General features: G+C 42.8%; 1 protein-coding gene across 1 annotated transcript; it reads left to right on the forward strand.

The window, feature by feature from the left end:
- Nucleotides 1-1,345: 1,345 nt before the first annotated feature.
- Nucleotides 1,346-10,399, forward strand: LOC142497940 (phospholipase A2 inhibitor NAI-like). The gene is made up of 5 exons (XM_075606409.1): nucleotides 1,346-1,439; nucleotides 3,734-3,850; nucleotides 7,168-7,314; nucleotides 7,767-7,913; nucleotides 9,512-10,399. Exons 1-5 carry the CDS (start codon nucleotides 1,388-1,390, stop codon nucleotides 9,628-9,630), a joined length of 582 nt encoding a protein of 193 aa, XP_075462524.1. The 5' UTR covers nucleotides 1,346-1,387; the 3' UTR covers nucleotides 9,631-10,399.
- Nucleotides 10,400-19,015: the final 8,616 nt, after the last annotated feature.

The raw sequence follows: 19,015 nt of genomic DNA on the forward strand, positions 1-19,015 counted from the left end.
GAAAATAAAGTGTTAATTAGAGGCGGAAATTAGAGGCGTAACAATATTAGCATATTACTAAAATGAGAGCCTAGCTAGGGATTTTACACCCATACATTATCTATAGCCTTGGTTTCTGTAAGCAAATCTTGCGGCCACGCCGATTCAATGAAGACACAGTACTGGTGTCCAGCCAACAGAACTTGTTTTCTGACAATAACTAGCGAAAGCTGATAAAATAGCCTGCATGTTTGGAGGTCGTTTCTTGCGTAAATATATCACTTAGTTCAGGGAAAAGTTCAGGCAGAAATGGTGTTCCTGACAAGATGGAGGCTTGAAGATTCTGGCCTTTCTTTTAACCCTTTCAGCATGAGAAAGCACAATTAAAAGATTATGGATCAGTGCAACTAGAGTCTGACACATTGCATGGAAGGAGAAGATAGGGTATACACAGTGTATTCTTTATAGTGCATGAATACATAGAAACAAAGACACAGAAGAAACATTGGAGCCACCATTCCTTCCACTGCAATAAAAACAACATGGCAGACACATGGGACCTCTTATGGACATAGAGAGCTTGAAATAAAAGTCTTTGCTTCATGTGGTTCTTCTCTGATGTCACAGGCTTGTAATCTATCACTTGCATAATGCATTGTTTTAAAACAGATTATTACAGAGGGACATTGGTTACTTATCAATGATCCTTTGTTGTTTACAGGCTGCTTGTTCTTAATAGTGTTGAGTGAAGAGGATTTCAAGCTTCGCTTGTCTGCTTTGTCAGATGGAGAAATATTGCATTGTTGTCTATGGAACAGGATAAATTATACAATCTAAGAAGCAGACAGTAGCTCAAAGATGGATCAAGTTAAACGTGCCTTGCACTCAGTGATCCTATTTGTGTAACTTTATTGTTGTTTCACAGTTTGAAGTAACTACAGTTAGACAGCAATGATTGAAGTGTGATTAATTAATGCACAAAAGCAACGCAAACTGACACACAATAAATGCAACCCTTGTACACTAACAAGTATGTGCATTAAAATTCCCAAACCTCCAACCTCCAAGGAGTATTCAGTATCATCCTCAGGCCCATGAGACAGGTGCAGGGAGTGTGTCCCCTTAAGGGTGGAACAAACATGTATTGTGATTCATTATTTTGGCCTTCTGAGATATAAAAACATGGACTTAGAAACTTTGTTGATATTCCCTCAAACCTTTTGTTTATTATTCATTAAGACAGGAAGGTGAAACAATGTACAATTAATAAAGGTATCGGGCAGATTGGCACATGAGACTTGGCATCAGCTGTTAGCTGGTTCCTACCACATTATCAAGAATATAAAGATCAGCACTGGAGCCACATCAGAGGCTATAGCATCTAGCTGCATCTTTCCTCATCATTATCATGATGTATTTCACCGTTTCTCTCTGTGTCCTCTATGCTCTGATAGCCACAGGTAAGTATGTCCTTATCGTATTGTTTATTAGTACTGGGAGATGTTTATTGTAACTGCCTGGTGATTATTCTACTGAAAAGTGCAACTCTGCAGTTTAGATATCAATCCCGCCTTAGTGTATCATCCCAGTAACCGCACCATTGGGAATCATCCATTACCAACCATAGGTCTATGCTACTAGACTTCTAAACATCATTCATTTATATTCTTTAGGCATTCCAAAAAAATGTAGAGAGGGGAACATCAAACCAAGAAAAAAAAGTTTTAAAATACTATAAGAGGTGCTAGTATCTAAGGTGGAGAACCCTTTGCTTCCTAAATAAAGAAACTAATGTATAACACTGTAAAGAGACACTGCACTCTCAAAGTATCGGCATGGTGATATTATCGTGTTCACTGCGTTGATGGGGCTCACAGCTGTAGAAATCAGAATTCAAGGTAAGGAAGTTATTTCTCCCATGCTGGACACTACTTAAAGAGGGCTACAATGAGGGGAAACTTATTTTACATCTTCTGACAGGATTTGTACCCTGAAACATCATTGTATTGTATTGAGTGTCTTTATTTATATAGCGCCATTAATGTACATAGCGCTTCACAGTAGTAATACATGTGGTAATCAAATAAATAACAGATAATATAAATAACAGATCATGGGAATAAGTGTTTTAGACATAAACGTAACATTAAGGAAGAGGAGTCCCTGCCCCGAGGAGCTTACAGTCTAATTGGTAGGTAGGGAGAACGTACAGAGACAGTAGGAGGGAGTTCTGGTAAGTGCGTCTGCAGGGGGCCAAGCTTTATGTATCATGTGTTCAGAATATTCACAGTGCTATTCATATGCTTCTTTAAGCAAGTGTGTCTTAAGGTGGGTCTTAAAGGTGGATAGAGAGGGTGCAAGTCGGGTACTGAGGGGAAGGGCATTCCAGAGGTGTGGGGTAGTCAGTGAAAAAGGTTTAAGGCGGGAGAGGGCTTTAGATACAAAGGGAGTAGAAAGAAGACATCCTTGAGCAGAACGCAAGAGTCTGGATGGTGTATAACGAGAAATAAGGCAGAGATGTAAGGAGGGGCAGAAGAGTGTAAAGCTTTAAAAGTGAGGAGAAGAATGGAGTGTGAGATGCGGGATTTGATCGGAAGCCAGGAGAGGGATTTCATGAGGGGAGATGCTGAGACAGATCTAGGAATGAGTAGAGTGATTCTGGCAGCAGCGTTTAGGATAGATTGTAGGGGAGACAGGTGAGAGGCAGGAAGGCCGGACAGCAGGAGGTTACAGTAATCAAGACGGAAGAGAATGAGTCAGAGTTTTAGCAGTCGAGCAACAGAGAAAAGGGCGTATCTTTGTTATATTGCGGAGGAAAAAGCGACAGGTTTTAGAAATGTTTTGAATGTGAGGGGCGAATGTGAGAGAGGAGTCGAGTGTGACCCATAGGCAGCGTGCTTGGGCTACTGGGTGAATAATCGTAGTTCCAACAGTAATGTGGAAGGAGGCAGTAGGGCCAGGTTTGGGAGGAAGTATGAGGAGCTCTGTTTTAGCCATGTTGAGTTTAAGGCGGCGGAGGGCCATCCAGGATGATATAGCAGAGAGACATTCAGAAACTTTGGTTTATACAGCAGGTGTAAGGTCGGGTGTTGAAAAGTATATTTGAGTGTCGTCAGCATAGAGGTGATATTTAAATCCAAAAGATGTTATTAGGTCACCTAGAGAGAGTGTATACAGAGAAAAGAGAAAAGGTCCAAGGACAGAGCCCTGGGGTACCTCCACAGAGAGATCAATAGAGGAGGAGGAAGTGTTAGCAGAAGAGACACTGAACATACGATGGGAGAGGTAGGATGAGATCCAGGATAGAGCTTTGTTCCGAATACCAAGAGTATGGAGAATATGAAGGAGAAGAGGGTGGCCCACGGTGTCAAATGCTGCAGAGAGGTCGAGTAATATGAGCAGAGTGTAATGACCTCTGTCTTTGGCAGTATGGAGGTCGTCAGTTATTTTAGTGAGGGCTGTTTCCGTGGAGTGAGCAGTGCGGAAGCCAGATTGTAGAGGGTCTAGGAGAGAATAGGTGTTGAGAAATTAGAGCAAGCGAGCGAATACAAGAGCATCATACCAGAGCATCAACACCATTGGTAGGATGTCCCTCTGTCATTAGTATTTTTTGTTATACTCTGTATCTCCTAATGATTGTTGAATGTTGGTTAATTAATAATAATTTAAATTGTTCTGTATATGTGTTGTAATATTTCATTAGGCATCACTGTGTAAAAGTGGTTACATACTGAATTGTTATGTTCATTCCTAGCTCACGGAGGCAGCTGCCTCCACTGCCACCAGATGAACAATGAGACATGCAAAGAGGAATCTATCGACTGTCAGGAGGATTGCAAATGTGTCGTGATTTCTGAACTCCAGGAAATCCGTAAGTACCATGCAGGAATATCATGCTAATTGTATTTACTCATTTTTGTTGTTTTATATCTGATTGTTGGTGGTTGTTGTTCTGGTTATAACACAGCAGCATTTGGATGAATTAACTTGTGTGCATAAATATTGCTTCCGTGACCAGCATTGATAAGGTTACTATTATTTCACATCTCAACTGTGAACAACTGTGCTAGTGATCCTTTTCAGGGCGAGCTTGATGACGGTGCCATCGGTGCTTTTGCACTGAGCCCCGCGGCTACACAGGCCCCGCGCTCTTCCTCACAACCATGAGAGAGATTGCCGGGGGAGAGCACAGGACCCCTGTAACTGTCTCTTACCTTGTCCAGCGGCATCTCCTCCTGCAGCATTTCATTGTCATGGCGCTGTGTCGTCACATGTTACCGCATTACCATGACAACATGATGTCGCACTGCACCGCAACATCATGTGACACTGCAACTTCTGCCCCACTGCACCGAGCCCGCAAAAGCCATACTGCACTGAGCCCCACTGCACTGAGCCCCACAAAAGCCCCACTGCACCGAGCCCCGCAAAAGCCCCACTGCACTGAACCCCGCAAAAGCCCCACTGCACTGAGTCCCGCAAAAGCCCCACTGCACCGAGTCCCCACAAAAGCCCCACTGCACCGAGCCCCGCAAAAGCCCCACTGCACTGAACCCCGCAAAAGCCCCACTGCACTGAGTCCCGCAAAAGCCCCACTGCACCGAGTCCTGTAAAAGCTCGACTGCCCTTAACCCCACAAAAGTCCCAGCTGGCGCTGCCTTTATTTATGTGTTGTTCTGCAAAACCTCACCCTCAGTTTATTAAATGTACATTTTGCCAGTAATCATAACACTAACTCTATCTCTATTTGCCAAATAATACGCCCTTCCTCTTTTCACTCTGATACATTTCAGATTCTCTTTTTATTAATCACTCAAACAAGAGCAGATTGTGGGCAGACAGCAGGACTGGAATTAGAAAGGCAATGAGAGCAGAGATACGTGTTGATAAATATCGCAGAGGTGAAAGCAAATGTGGAAGTGAGGGACGGCATGGATTGGAAATTTCCTCCTGGGCAGCGTTTTGTGATATCAGGCAGATGTCGGGATCTTTACAATTAACTGATTTCTTTGATAAGGGTCTGATTTGAAAAGTGGGAAAATTATATATTTAGTTTTGGAGATAATTCGTTAAAATATAATTATTTTTTGGGATTGTTCCCGTGTTTGATTTTGGGGATTATATTTTTCATTATCCGTTATCCGAAGTGAGGCTCTCTCCCCCTTCTCATTCTGTAGGAGGGTGGGCTGCATCGTCACCCCTTGTGAACATTACATGTTTGGAATTTAGTGGGTATTCTCAAAGGTTAACAGGGAGCTTAGACACACATAAGGTGTTCAACATAGTATACTGTATATATACTGTATATACAGCTCAACGCCATTATAGCGTGATCTGCTATAACGCGGATCCACTTATAACGCGGTTTGAGCGTGGACCCCACATATTTAAAAAAATTATATATATTTTTTTGCATCCACACTACACACACACTGTACACACTGCACACTCTCACAGCACACTGCACACACTCACAGCACACTGCACACACTCACAGCACACTGCACACTACACACTACACACACAGCACACTGCACTCACTCACAGCACACTGCGCACTCTCACAGCATGCACACAGCCCCCCCCTACAACCTTAACTTTGGTGTCAGCTGCTGGGGCATCATGGGGCTGATGGGGGGGATCGATGTGGGGCTGGGGGGATTGGTGTGGGAGTTTGAGTGGTCGAGGAGCGCGGCCCTGGGAGAGGCTCTGTCTGAGAGCTTGCACTCGTTGGTCGTCTCTCTCCCCAGGGTGCTGAGCTCTCAGGATGACCAGGGCAAGATGCACACGTTGGGTCTCCTCCAGGGCTACCTCCAGCTACTGGGCCTGTGGCTCGCCCTCACCCCTGAGCTCCCATGCTCACCATCAGTGCCTCTCCACTGCCCACGTGCACACGCTGGAGCTGGACTTGTGCAGGGTGAAGGTGGAGAAGGACTGTTAACCTGATGCTGCCCCTCTTTGCCACCCGGACCTCGCTGGGGTTCAGCAGAAAATCATCCGCTTCTTCCGAGACCCGCGGGTGCTCGATGTGATGCAGAGCATGTGCCGGCTGCTTGGATACCACGGAGACCTGTGCCTAATGGTGGACCACTTTCTGGGGCTTTACCGGGCACGCCGGCTGCCCACTGTACTGGTGCTGAACCAGCTGATGCTGGAGGTGGACACGCATGATGGGGTCAGCAGGGCGCTGGGCGCTGAGGAGCTACTGGACACTGTGCACCCCCTTCAAGAGGAGTTCACAGACCCTGCCAACTGGCATCTGCCTGGGTAGCGATGATCTGCGGGAGGGGCTGGCATCGCTGGGTGTCACCCCTTCCACTGGGCCCACCCTCAGTGACATGAGCACCAATGCAAGGCTGAGGGGAGGATCGGTGCGGGGCTGGGGATTGGTGCAGGGATCGGTGCGGGGTTGGGGGGTAGAATCGTTGCGGGGATGCTGGTGGGGATCAGTGCGGGGCTGGCAGGGGGGATCAGTGCTGGACTGGGGGTTCGGTGGAGGGAAGTGAGGCTGCTGGGGGAAGTGTGAGGGGAGTGCAGGGAATTCTGGGGGAAGTACGGTGGCTGCTGGGGGATGTTTAGGGCTGCCGGCGCCTCACTCCACCTCTACCCCCTCCTCCCTCCTCCCCCTTGATCCCTATCGGACGTGCGACGGCCATTTTTTTAAAAATTAGCGCGACCCCTGTTATAAAGCGGTCGGATCGGGTGGCCCCTGAGGACCACGCTATAACGGGGTTGAGCTGTATATATTTGTATTTAATATATTCCTATACACCCTGTGCTGTTCCCTTCCAGCAAACCCAATCAGCAGGCACCAACCATCCATCTTTCTCCTTCCCTTCCGACTAGCCCCAACAGTAATTTTGGCCCCCGTCATGCACTTTCACATGTAGCCCTGGAGGAACATGGGGTTGTTGTCGTATTTGACCCAAGCCATAGTTAGAAGCAACAATGTATGCACATCCCGGTGATATTCAATACAAAGCAGAGGTGTATAAGGAGCTCAGATTTTGCCCCCTCACCCCAGAACTAGCCTATCTTATATAAATTTTTAGTAACTTAGGAATATTTGTACTGAATCTTAACAAAATTAGATGGATTTCCATTGACAAGAATGTGACCTTTAGTTGCAATAGGATTCATCCCTCATATTAGATAGCACCTGTTTAACATCCTACTTTCTCATTGCAGATGGAGTAATATATCACTCACTATACAAAGGCTGTGCCAGAAACCTACCTTGTAACGCTATGCTACATACTTCATCTGAGTCTGCATATCTACGAGTGAATATAAAATGCTGTTCAGGAAATGATTGCAACACTAATAATTATGAAAGTTAGTATGCAAACAATTTGTGAATCAGACGCTGGTATTGCTCACACTGCTAGAACTGCTGTCCTGAGTAACAGAGGATGAGTGGGTTATAATCCTGTTGGGTTAGACACCATTCCAATCACTAGGTGCCTTAGGCTTGCTAACTCAATAAAGTTTTCATTTAAATCTCTTTAGGAAGTATGGTATGTGTCTTATGCATAATATTTTTAAATATCTCCCAGGGTTCCTTAGGTGTTTTCCTTTTTCAGCACAGGTCTCTCTTGTTAGTTTATTTGGAGGGAGGTTTGAGGGGATATTTATACAACTGGAGTTACTACTCAATTAAACAACTCCAACTCCTTCGCATAGACTAGCATAAATACTTTCCACATACTGAATTACGTAGCAGTGTAAATAATAATAATGGTGTATAAATATGTGAGTTGAGCTCTGATTCTGTTGCCTGTTATTAGTGCCTCCTTACAGGGGTGAACCCAACGGAAAAATGTGTCCATCCTGTTTTAATGAAGGTTTGATGGAATGCATCAGTGACAAAGAGATGATGTGCAAGGGAAATGAGGACAAATGTGTGGAATACATCGGGAGGGTCAGAATGATAGGTAATTATTCTCAATCCACTCATTGCAATCAGGGAGCAGATTTTGTGACTGGGTCACAGTGCAACATTTTCAGCTGCTGAGTACAATTTGTGATATCTTATAGTCTGTCTGGATATTCCCTGCCAGTCAATATGTGGAGGATGGGTAAGAAATGTGAAAATACCCTGCAGCTTGATTCATCTCTCAGAAACTCTATTACCTTAGTTTACAATATTTTGGCCATCTTAACTTCATATATGAAACTTCCCCTGTTACTGTGAGTTTCCTGCAGTCATGTACAGAGATATGTTAACCTGTTTCACCACAGTTTTGAATATTCTAAAAGTTCGTCAAATCAATGAAAAATTAGATCAAACTTTTGGCGGTGTAGCCCCCTTTCCCCGTCACTTAAGGAACTACCTGTGCTGCCGTTACCTGCTTGGCTAACAGAAGGCCTGAGCTTCAGCTTCTTATTCTCCTCGGTGCAGTACCTCCACCTGTGAGGGATCTCAGCATAGCGGGATAAACCCATCACAGGAACCAATAACAATAGTAAACACAGTCACGGGGTATATATCAACTGGTTTACTAAACATAGGATACAGAAACCTGCTTCCCACAGTATAACACACACACCAAAATAACACGTGGTTAGTGTCCCCAAAGTATATAGGGTGCAGAGAACCAATACCTCTGAAGTCCCTGCCCATTGTTAGCCCCCCCACCCAAAAGTGTAGAGAATAGCGCTACTCCTGTGGACCGTTGGTGTACTTTTACATCCACGGGCATCCATTCAGGACTGCCGAATAACATCAAGGATCTGTCTGATCCACCAATGTAGGTCTGTCCGGCCCGTCAATGAAGGTGTCCGCCTCTGTGTTGGGTGAACTCCTGCCGGAGGTTCTCATCGTAAGAGTCTCTTCGTTATCTGGTGGTCTGGTCAAAGGCCAAAGGCCACAAGTCACCGCACGGCATCTTGTCACTGGTGCCTAACACTGGTGCTTCAAGGGCGGAAGTGTCCCTATCTGTGGTCCTTCCCTGTAGCAGCCATAAGCTAACAATGGTCAGGGCCTAACTTGGGCCTAAGGGGGCAATCTAGGCCTAGTCTAGAGGAGCACTGCCCTCTGGACAATACCTCTGTCTTTGCCTTCCCTGCTTGTTTTCTTCTGTTTTATCTGATTGAGAATGACACTTCTTCCCCAAATCAAAATAGAAAATATTCGCCGAGTTCGATAAGGCAAAAAGTTTGCACATCACTAGTCATGGATCAGGACATAAAGAGAGCACATGGTACGGAGCTTAGAATATTGTATCAATAATATTTACATCATACTGAGGGTATTCTCACTAAGCAATGTTATAGACAAGCTCACTGGATGTAATTCTGTACAGTAACTATTATCAGAAATCTAAATCTAGTTAGACATCCAAAGATCAGGGCTAGCCAACTCAAATCCTCAATGACTATCAAAAGGTCAGGTTTCAGGATATCCCAGCTTCTGCATAGGTGGCTCAATCAGTGGCTCAGTAGAAGACTGGCCTGGAGTTGGCTACCCCAGCTATAGATGTTGCAGGTATCATTGCTGTTTATTACAGTGTCTGAAATTCTTACTTTACAGATGGAGTGGAAAAGGAAATGACCATAAAAGGTTGCACAACTTCCTTCACTTGTGAAGTTGGCTATGGTGTCATGGTTGGAGTTCAAGAAATATTCAATCTTGTTTCTACGTGTAAATAATCTCATATTTTCAACGCCTTCTCTACTCTGGCACCTGTCCCCCCTCCTTCAAACTCGCAACTTAGTTACATAGTTACATAGTAGATTCAGTTGAAAAAAGACATACGTCCATTAAGTTCAACCTATGCTAAATTTAGATGACAGATACTTATCCTATATCCATACTTACAGTGTATTGATCCAGAAGAAGGCAAACACAAAACCCCAGTCAATCAATTCCTTCCTGACTCCAAAAATTGGCAATCAGATTACTCCCTGGATCAACATCCTTTCCATGTTTACTTATTTGGTATTTCCCAGTATAGCTTTCCTTTCTAAAAAGATGTCCAACCTTTTTTTTGACATATCTATTGTATCTGCTATCACAGTCTCCATAGGTAATACATTCCACATTTTAACTGCTCTAACTGTAAATAAACCTTTCCTTTGCTGCTGGTGAAATCTCCTTTCCTCCAACCTTAAGGATGACCCTGTGTACTTTGTACTGCCCTTAGGATGAATAGTTAATTTGAAAGCTCCTTGTACTATCATGGAAAATATTTGTACATACAGTAGTTATCATATCCCCTCGTAGACACCTCTTTTCTAAAGTAAACATCTAATTATCAAGCCTCTCCTCATACATCAGATTATCCATTCCCTTTATTTATTTGGTGGCTCTTCTCTGCACTGTCTCTAGTTCCATAATATCTTTTCTAAGGAGTGGTGCCCAAAATTGTACTCCATATTCAAGGTGTGGTCATACAAATGCTTTATAAAGGGGCAAAATTATGTTCCATCCATTGTCCGTTTAATGCAAAATTAGATCTTGTTTGCCTTTGCAGTTACTGCATGACATTGGGCAATATTTCTAAGCCTGCTTTCTACAAGCACTCCTAAATCCTTCTCCATCAGTTATAACATTACTCAAAAAAACAAACATTATCTTACCTGTCTCTCTAACTATTGTTCTGTCTTCATCCGGCCTTTTGTCTCTAAACTCCTTGAATGCCCTTGTATTCTATCGCTTGCTCCATAGTCTCATTTCCTATTATCTCCTAGATACTCCACAATCTGGTTCCCGCACTGCTCACTCCACAGAAACAGCACTCACAAAAAAAACTAATGATTTCCCAGCTACCAAAGACCAAGGTCATTACACTCTGATCATATAACTCAAGCTCTCTGCATCCTTTGAAACCATGGACCACCCTCTTCTCCTTCACATTCTGCATACTCTATATATCCATTTCCAAGCTCTATCCAGGATTTACTCTTCCTTTCCCATCATACTTTCAGTGTCTCATTTGCTAACATCTCCTCCTCTGTCGATCTCTCTGTAGGGGTACCCCAGGGGTCAGTCCAGGGACCTCTTTTCTTTTACAAACTCTCTCTAGGTGACCTTATCACATATCTTGGGTTAAAATGCTTTGCAAAGCATATGGTAGCACCGTGGCTGACACCATAATATTTTATACTGTACATCGACCTTGACCCCTTGCAGACGCACTTACTAGAACACCCTCCTACTGTCTCTGCATATGTCTCCTACTTACCACTTAGATTGTAAGCTCTTTGGGGCAGGGACACCTTTTCCTAATGTTGCTTTTATGCCTGAAGCACTTATTCACATTATGTCATATTACTGCTGTGAAGTGCTACTTTACGTACATAAATGGCGCTATATAAATAGATATATATCCAAAGATAGATAAACAAGATACATCTTCTGTCAGTCCTGAGACTTAAAACTAAGACATTTCAGTCAACAAAATAAAATATTAACAGAAGAGAGGAAACAACGTGTGTGATATCATTTTTGAGGTACTGATGATTTTATGAGAGATTCTCCCCAATTTAAGATAATCCGTAAAGTCAAGAAAGGCTCAGAGCAGAGCGAAAAAAAGGCTGGACTGGAAGCAGTTAAAGGTAAAACTTATTTAATAGGCATAATGCCAAAAAGATATACATCCTCTGACGCGCTTCATGTCGCTAAGACACTTTATCAAAGCGTAACAGCAAAGTTCAGATACAACCCCTTAAATAGAAGCCCAAGCTCGCATGGAATCCAAACTCTCTGCCAAGAATCAAGCCGATGTACAACACCAGGTACAGCGGCAGGAGCCGTCAAATGAGTTTAACCATGAAAAGCCTTGTGCAATCCATCCAAGGGAACACATATATACAACATATAAAAAACATATAAAGAACACTATTATTTCAAATTGCTCATAAATATACCAACAACCCATATGTAAAAAACATATGTCCATCTGCACTCAGACTGTTCAAGTCTCAAGGCACATAACGCCACATAAAGATAATATAGCAGACAGGATAGTGCTAATATAAGCAAAAGAAATCACACACAGTGAACACATGAATAAACAATCACATCATACTGTAAAATCTGAACCAAAACTACTGTATACATCACACAAATGAAACCAAAGATGTCTGCTACATAGAAAGTGAAGTCTCTAAAGAGGATACAATCTAATCGTAGCAAAAGTAATATCAATTTGTTAAGTTTTCATAATATTTAACCCTATATTGGGAACATAAAAATAGGTCTGCACAACCTAACAATATAGTGTGTATCCTTGTGATGATATGTCTACAATAAGGGAAAACATAGAAATGCATCCTAGCTGGCAAAAGTAGACGTTGCAACAGAGTTAAGGATTATACATTATACATTAAAACATAGTTGAATATGTACATAAATTCCGATATGGATTGAGTAAGCCTAATATAGTACAAAGCCATGAAAAATTATTGGCTCACAAAAAATATGTAATCTCCCAATCTACATTTATACACATTGGGTGCAGGGTGTCCATGCTAAATCCAAAACATTTCTCATTTGTTGAGCTTGTTCTACCGTGAAGTTCTAGATACCCCCCAATTGGGCAATTGGCAAAATGCCTAGAAACTGAGGTGTAAAAGATCTCTTTTTTTGATTGAGCGAACATGCTCCATGATTCTCTTTTTTTAAGGGCCTAAAAGTCCACCCTACATAGGAGCTGCCCCATCCACAATGAAGTACGTAACGTACGTAAGAACGTAACTGGTATTACAATAAATAATGGTTTGAATCATCATCTGTTTTTTTGTTTGATGCAATTAATTTTCTTAATGGGATTGACATATACACACATAATACAGTATCCACACTTGTGTAACCCCTTGGGTATACATTTAATCCCCCATAACTAGATTGAGAGCTGAAGAGACTGAGAGATAAGGAAGTAGCTAGCGATTTAGCCTTCCTTAATACAAATCTGGGACCCTCCTGTATAATCGAAGTGAGTCCTTTATCCAATTTGAGTGTATCCCAATGCTTCACAACAATTGATCACAATTTACCAGCCTGTCTACCATGTTGTGTAATAAACAGTGGTGTTTGATTTAACTGGTTATTGTGCTGTCTTCTTTTAGTTGTTTGATTGGAAAATATATCTTCCCTATTCATCATTCTTACTGCCCATCATTCTACCCAACTTAATTTTCATACAGTTGTCCAATTATTTTGAGTTTAACTATTTCATAATTAACCTTTTTTGCTAAACACAAGATAACAAAGGGTTTTCTGTATGTGATTTAAAAATACCCATTATTGCCATTATTGCTCTCAGTTGCTTTTAGTAAAATTCAGGGATTTGCAAGATTTACATTGTTACCAGAACTTTATGGCAATCACACCTAGGAAGTACTTGTAAGTACGTACTGCACAATATGCATATTTTGGCCCTAACCAATACAGCCAGAAGAACCCCCAAATGATAGCCTGACTGCTTTCAAATGAGTTAATGCAGCAAACTCCAGCAGTAATGGCTAGCACAGATCATACTGAGGGCACAACATTTCAAATTCTCAATGACCATTAATAGGATTGCCTAAAAGTATTATCCCCCCACCCCCCCGTGGTAGTCATGAATATAAAGGTTAATAAATAAAGTGGATAAGAGGCATATTCAACAAGATTTGTGTTAAAAAAAACATCCATTTGCATAAACTTATTGTGACAAAAGGGATAGAATCCAGAAACATGGCAGAATTTATAACATTTAAGTCCAGGATACTTCTCTCAAAGATTCATGCTTTGAAAAATGAACTGATGATGGTAATATGTGAAATTAGCACAAGATGGCAGTATTTCAAACATAGCAGTATTTCATATTTTTTCAAATGTAGCCCTGGTAAGAAATGAGGGTATATTTCTATCCTCCTCCTGTGTGTAAACTCTGCTAATTGCAGATTGCCAGGAGTTATCATGGGTTTCCCCCACTTCAAGCACTTGCCCTGAATGGTGGAGGTAGGTCACCTGACCCTGTGTCCAATCAAGAGACACAGGGGCGGTGCCTGCTGAAGTCATAAAGAGCAGTGCACTTCCTATTTAGTTCTGTCTGTGTCAGTTCAGAGTGAGTTAGTGTTAGGAAGGAGAGGAGTGAGCAGCTCATGATTAGAGCTGCTATAGCTATAGTTAGTGAGGTGGACCAATTACCTCTCATCCTGCTTAGAGGGTGAGGGAAGAGCTAGCCCCACTCTGGATGCCTTTGGTCCAGAGTGGCGGCAGGGACCATCACAAGGGCGAACAGTTAGTGGACTGTGCATCAACTGTACCTGTCGGCTGCTGCTGCTGCCCAAGAGAATAAAGAGACTGCTGCTTTTAAAGATAATCCTTGTGTGAGACTGGAATCTCTCTATCCCTGGGAGGGGGATTTCTGTGGTAGGGATTCCACCCCGCATCCCTGGGGCTTACTACAGATGGAGGCGCTGCACCATTGAACGAGAACGAAGGCATTCAACCCAGTAACCTGTTCCTGTTGTCCCCCATGTCATCGCGGGAGAATCAGGCCCTCCTGTTGCCAGCACACAGAGACATATAGCCAGACCCCAGAACACCTTAGGGGACCTGATCTGCGATTGAGCCATATTGGGGAATTGTGAGTGTCAGCTCTTAAACTAAATTGTGTCATGTAACTGCATGTGTAATAAAGATATGTGTGGGTTTTTACTGTTCCAGGAGTGCTGACTAGAGTAGATGGGCAAAGCGTGAGAGTCAGGGATGATTTTGCGTTAAACTGTTGACAGGGTGTGTTTGGGTAGAAGGGGGCCAATGTTGCGGGTTACCCCGAAACATGCACTCAGGAATCTCCTCAGACTCCTGACGACATGAGGAACACAGACCACCGGAAAAAATCCTCCTTAGAAAGCAGTGTGCAGCTCACCACCACATCTCCCTGCTTCAGCAGAAACCAGGGCAGTAAGACCGGGCAGGAAACTGGGTTACATTACAGGTCCCGGGGTATGCCCAAATCCCAGAACCCAGTGAGGGGTTCCGTAGCTCTCTCACCAAATATAAGGTGAAGAGAGTTATAGGGGTTTTTAAGTTAACATGTAGATTACCAGCTCTGCAGCCCGGTATTGGCTGCAGTGCTGTAAATGTATTATAATTGTCTGTGTGTGTCCCGCTAGGTATAAGGGGACCACATACCCTGACTGAAACTGTATAACTGTTGTAACAAGTTATGTATCAGTTATGTATCATGTGTGTGCATTTCAACAGTGTTTAGCTGCCAACCCAAAAAGGAAAAACGTTTTTAAAACACAGCAGTTTGCTGCATAGCATATGAGCAGGAAGCTAACTTTGGCCAGGAACATCAAAGCGCTTTGAAATTTGCTGTGCAAGCGGTTGGGGGTTAATCATTAAAACGGTTATAGTTTATGTTTTATAAAGTTTCATGAAAAGTCAGCAAATACCTGTATGTTGATAAAATAAATGATGGTTTTTTTTCTCCATTTATTGATATTTAATGATTCTAGGCCTCTGTCTCCAGGAAGTAGCAATGGGGTTGTAGATAATTTCCTGGACTTAATTTTCCTCGTGGTCAACAAGAAACATTTCCACAAAATGAAAATAACATTTAAGGGCGTAATGTACTAAAAGGCTAAATAAGAAAAACTCAGTTCCACGAAGGAAGCCATGTTGCAATAGATGAAATGCCCATTGGGGAGTGTTGGGTAGATAGAGGACAGCAGGGCATGACTGAGATCTTCAGAAGAGATGAGCGAATGTGTCACAATTCTATTTGCAAACATTTTTATTAAAAATATGCTTGCTAAAGTTTTTGCACATATTAACATTGTTGTTCCCTGTTTGCTGGCAACGTACTGTAGACAGTATATATTCACAAAGATGGTGACATAAGCAAAACGTTCTCTCTATTGCTTATATAAATATATACAGTATGTTGTAAACACTTTTTTGTGTATGGTGGGAGGGTGGCGGAATTATTTGGATAAATCAACCACAGAAGTTTTCCCATATTGAATTAAAGACATATTTTTCGTTAGCTTTTTTTTTTCATATCTCATTTTTTCCAAGTTTGCTAATGCTGAAAAATCCTTTATTTAGTCGTTTCTGTTTGGGAATTGGTCAGTTTTCCAATGTTGGAGAATTAATCTTTTACCAACCAAGATTAGGCATAAAATCCCTGTGGCAGGTATGCCAGGTGTGTTCACCGGCATCTTCCCATGGAAAGTATAGTTAAATAAGTTAGAAGGCCCTTAATTGTTCCCACACTCTCCCTCTTAAACCCGATATCGCCTTCCTATGCGATGTGAGATACTAATCTGTCATTTTGCGGCTGGTATTGCAGCAAATACGGTGAAAAGTCCGTGCACATGAGATTTCATACAGTGATATCTATGAATAATTAATTTTAATGAATACACTAGATTTTTACCGCGTCAAATTGCAAACCATTTTCTGTGATTTTCCATTGACCTAAAAGGCTTCTGTTATCTTTCTGTCCATGGAGTGTAGTATATATGTGTGTAACTGCCATTACGTCACCCTTATTATCACAATGGTAGAATATGCAGCAGTGCAGTGCTGCAGTAACTAACCATTCTGATTATCGGCGTTTTTATGATCTTTTTGCTGTTGTTGCAGATGGAGTGGAAGCAGAGTATAGTATAAAAGCCTGGATATCTGCCTTGGCATGTGAACATGTTTCGGCGAAATGATTGGAATTCAACAGCATTTCTGCCTACAATTTGAATGCATTTAATAGATACATCAGTTTCTGTATGAAAGTATTTCATGAAACTTGACATGATTAAAAGGTGCAATAAAACTGTAGCCAGGACTTCCGATTCCTGCTGGGTTTTTTTTTTGCATTGTGTGAAATGTACAAAGTATCTCCAAATTTTTACTTCACTTTATAAACTGTACATTTTAAATATGTTGTCATTAAAAAATGTGCAGTACACTGTTAACTGTAAATTGTTATCTGGGTCTTTAATTAAGCAGATCTATTACTTCATTGTTCAAAGCGGGGAGCGTGCGCCAGTTCCGGTATAGAACATCAAGAATAATTTGCAGTATCCAAAAATATCCAGGAATTTTAGACAAAAATATAATTTTTCCCTCTCAGTCCAAAGTAGTAATTTCGATGCATTCTTCAGATAGGTTCTGATGGAGTTTAAGGAATAAAGTATAAAGAAAGCCCCGAAGAGCATTAACATGAGTAAGGTGCCTATTCTAGGAGCTCAGAAATGTTACTTAACGTTACTTAACGTGTCTAAAATGCACTTTAGTATGGAATTTGCATGTTTTGCTATTCATGCATGAAATATGTTTTTTTTTAAAGGGGAGGGAGACGAGGCAGATATACTGTACCAATGTCTATACAAAGTATATTTAAATGAGTCACACATCCTAAAATATATACACTTAAGATCAATCAGCTTAAAGACTTAAAGACCCTTGTGATTAAAGGAGGAACCAGTGTCAGAGCCAAAAGGATTAGAACCCACAACCCTTCCATTCATAGCAGCAGTGCTAGCATTAAACTCACCCAGAGGCTGGGAAATGCTGTTGTCACAGCATACTTCTGAGCCCTACTACTCACACCTGTACCCCCTTCTCCCTTTAAAGCATTAAAATATGTGTAATCTTTATGGATTTTTTAAAAAATAATTCAGTACTGTAGTAATAGATAATAGTGACTTTTTTATGATAGAGCTGCTATTGTTGTGGATACAGGCATTAGAATATCTCTGTAAGGATGTGCTCACCACAAACGAGACGGGACCACGGTGCTGAGGTGGGAAAAGTTAGAACGCCACCCACAGCCACGAGGGCACGTCTTGAGAGTAGATTGGTCTGGGATTCCGGATCGGGGTAGGAGAGGTACGGTTGGTAGTGGAGGCCGTTTGCCAAGTCCAGGGTTAGAGAGAGGGACGTTGTCGTTTACCGTAAGCTAGGATCGGGATGCCAGAGGTGCGGAGAGTCGTGTAGCCGTATGCCGAGTTCGGGATGCCAGAGGTACAGGAAGACGTAGCGGAAGCCGGTTCGGTTCACGAGGAAGTCTGCAAAATAGAACTAGGGAGGCAGAGAGTGATGAGAACAACTGGTTCTATGCTCAGCCAATGAGTTAGTGACTCTGCAAGGTATATATAGGAGAGAGGGTCCAATAGCAGTGCAGCAAGGTGGAGGTGTGTGGAAGGGCCAGGCTACAGCAGGGATAGGTCCAGAATGAGTCCCAGGGAAGGAGCCATAAAGCCCAGTAGTCTGACTGCATTTAATCGTAGCAATAGTTTGGGGTGTTGTGCCTTTAAGAGGTGGGTGCACCTCTCTGTGGCCGCGCCTCCGTGTAGCAGCGCTAGTGGCTGCGTGCGCGGACCCACGCCCTGATCCGAGGGCAGAAGAGGGAAGCAGACGTGCGCGTGCGCGCATAGGAACAATGGAGATCGGCGGCTTGCTTCCGGAGTCCTTGTGAGCCGCGGGGGACCCAGACGGAGCTGCAGGTAAGTGATGAGCACGCCGTGAGCGGCGTGACTCCAGAATCCTCACAATCTCCCATGGTACCTCGGGTATGTTCCTTTTGCAGCACAAGCCTCTCTCCCTAAGTTATTTGGAGGGAGGTTCGAGGGTACATATTTACAACTGGAAATGCTACTAGGTTAGGCACGCCCCCTTGTCTATCCTTGTCCACCCCCATCCATCCTCATCCCCCTTCTGCAAAGAAATCACACCCTCTGGCCATGACAGCAAGGGGGCAACCAGGCTGAACAATAATGGCAAATCCCACCTGGTTACTCCTCATCTGTGCCTAAAGGTGCTAGAGTGTCAGCTCTTGGACCTGACTGCCATACAGTATGTACATCACTGGGACTGTGTGTAAATTATGCGACATTACAGAATTTTTGTGTTTTTACCTTTCCAGGAGTGCCAGCAAGCAGAGATTTCTAGGTTCTGATTTTTAGGGTGGGTTTTGCGGAGAAACGTCTTTCAGATTGTGGCTATGTAGCGGAGATCCCACGTTATGGGATACCCCAGGAATCAGGGAAGATTCTCGGGCACATTGAAGCACAGTGCTCCGGCAAAATCCTA

Source organism: Ascaphus truei, chromosome 6 (assembly GCF_040206685.1).
Source record: "Ascaphus truei isolate aAscTru1 chromosome 6, aAscTru1.hap1, whole genome shotgun sequence".
Classification (NCBI taxonomy): domain Eukaryota; kingdom Metazoa; phylum Chordata; class Amphibia; order Anura; family Ascaphidae; genus Ascaphus; species Ascaphus truei.

Bases quoted from the DNA above. Each gene is read 5' to 3' on its own strand.
- LOC142497940 (XM_075606409.1), top strand. From the start codon at position 1,388: ATGATGTATTTCACCGTTTCTCTCTGTGTCCTCTATGCTCTGATAGCC. The intron at 1,440-3,733 runs GTAAGTATGTCC...GTTCATTCCTAG, and splicing joins CTATGCTCTGATAGCCACAG to CTCACGGAGGCAGCTGCCTC. The intron at 3,851-7,167 runs GTAAGTACCATG...TTCTCATTGCAG, and splicing joins TTCTGAACTCCAGGAAATCC to ATGGAGTAATATATCACTCA.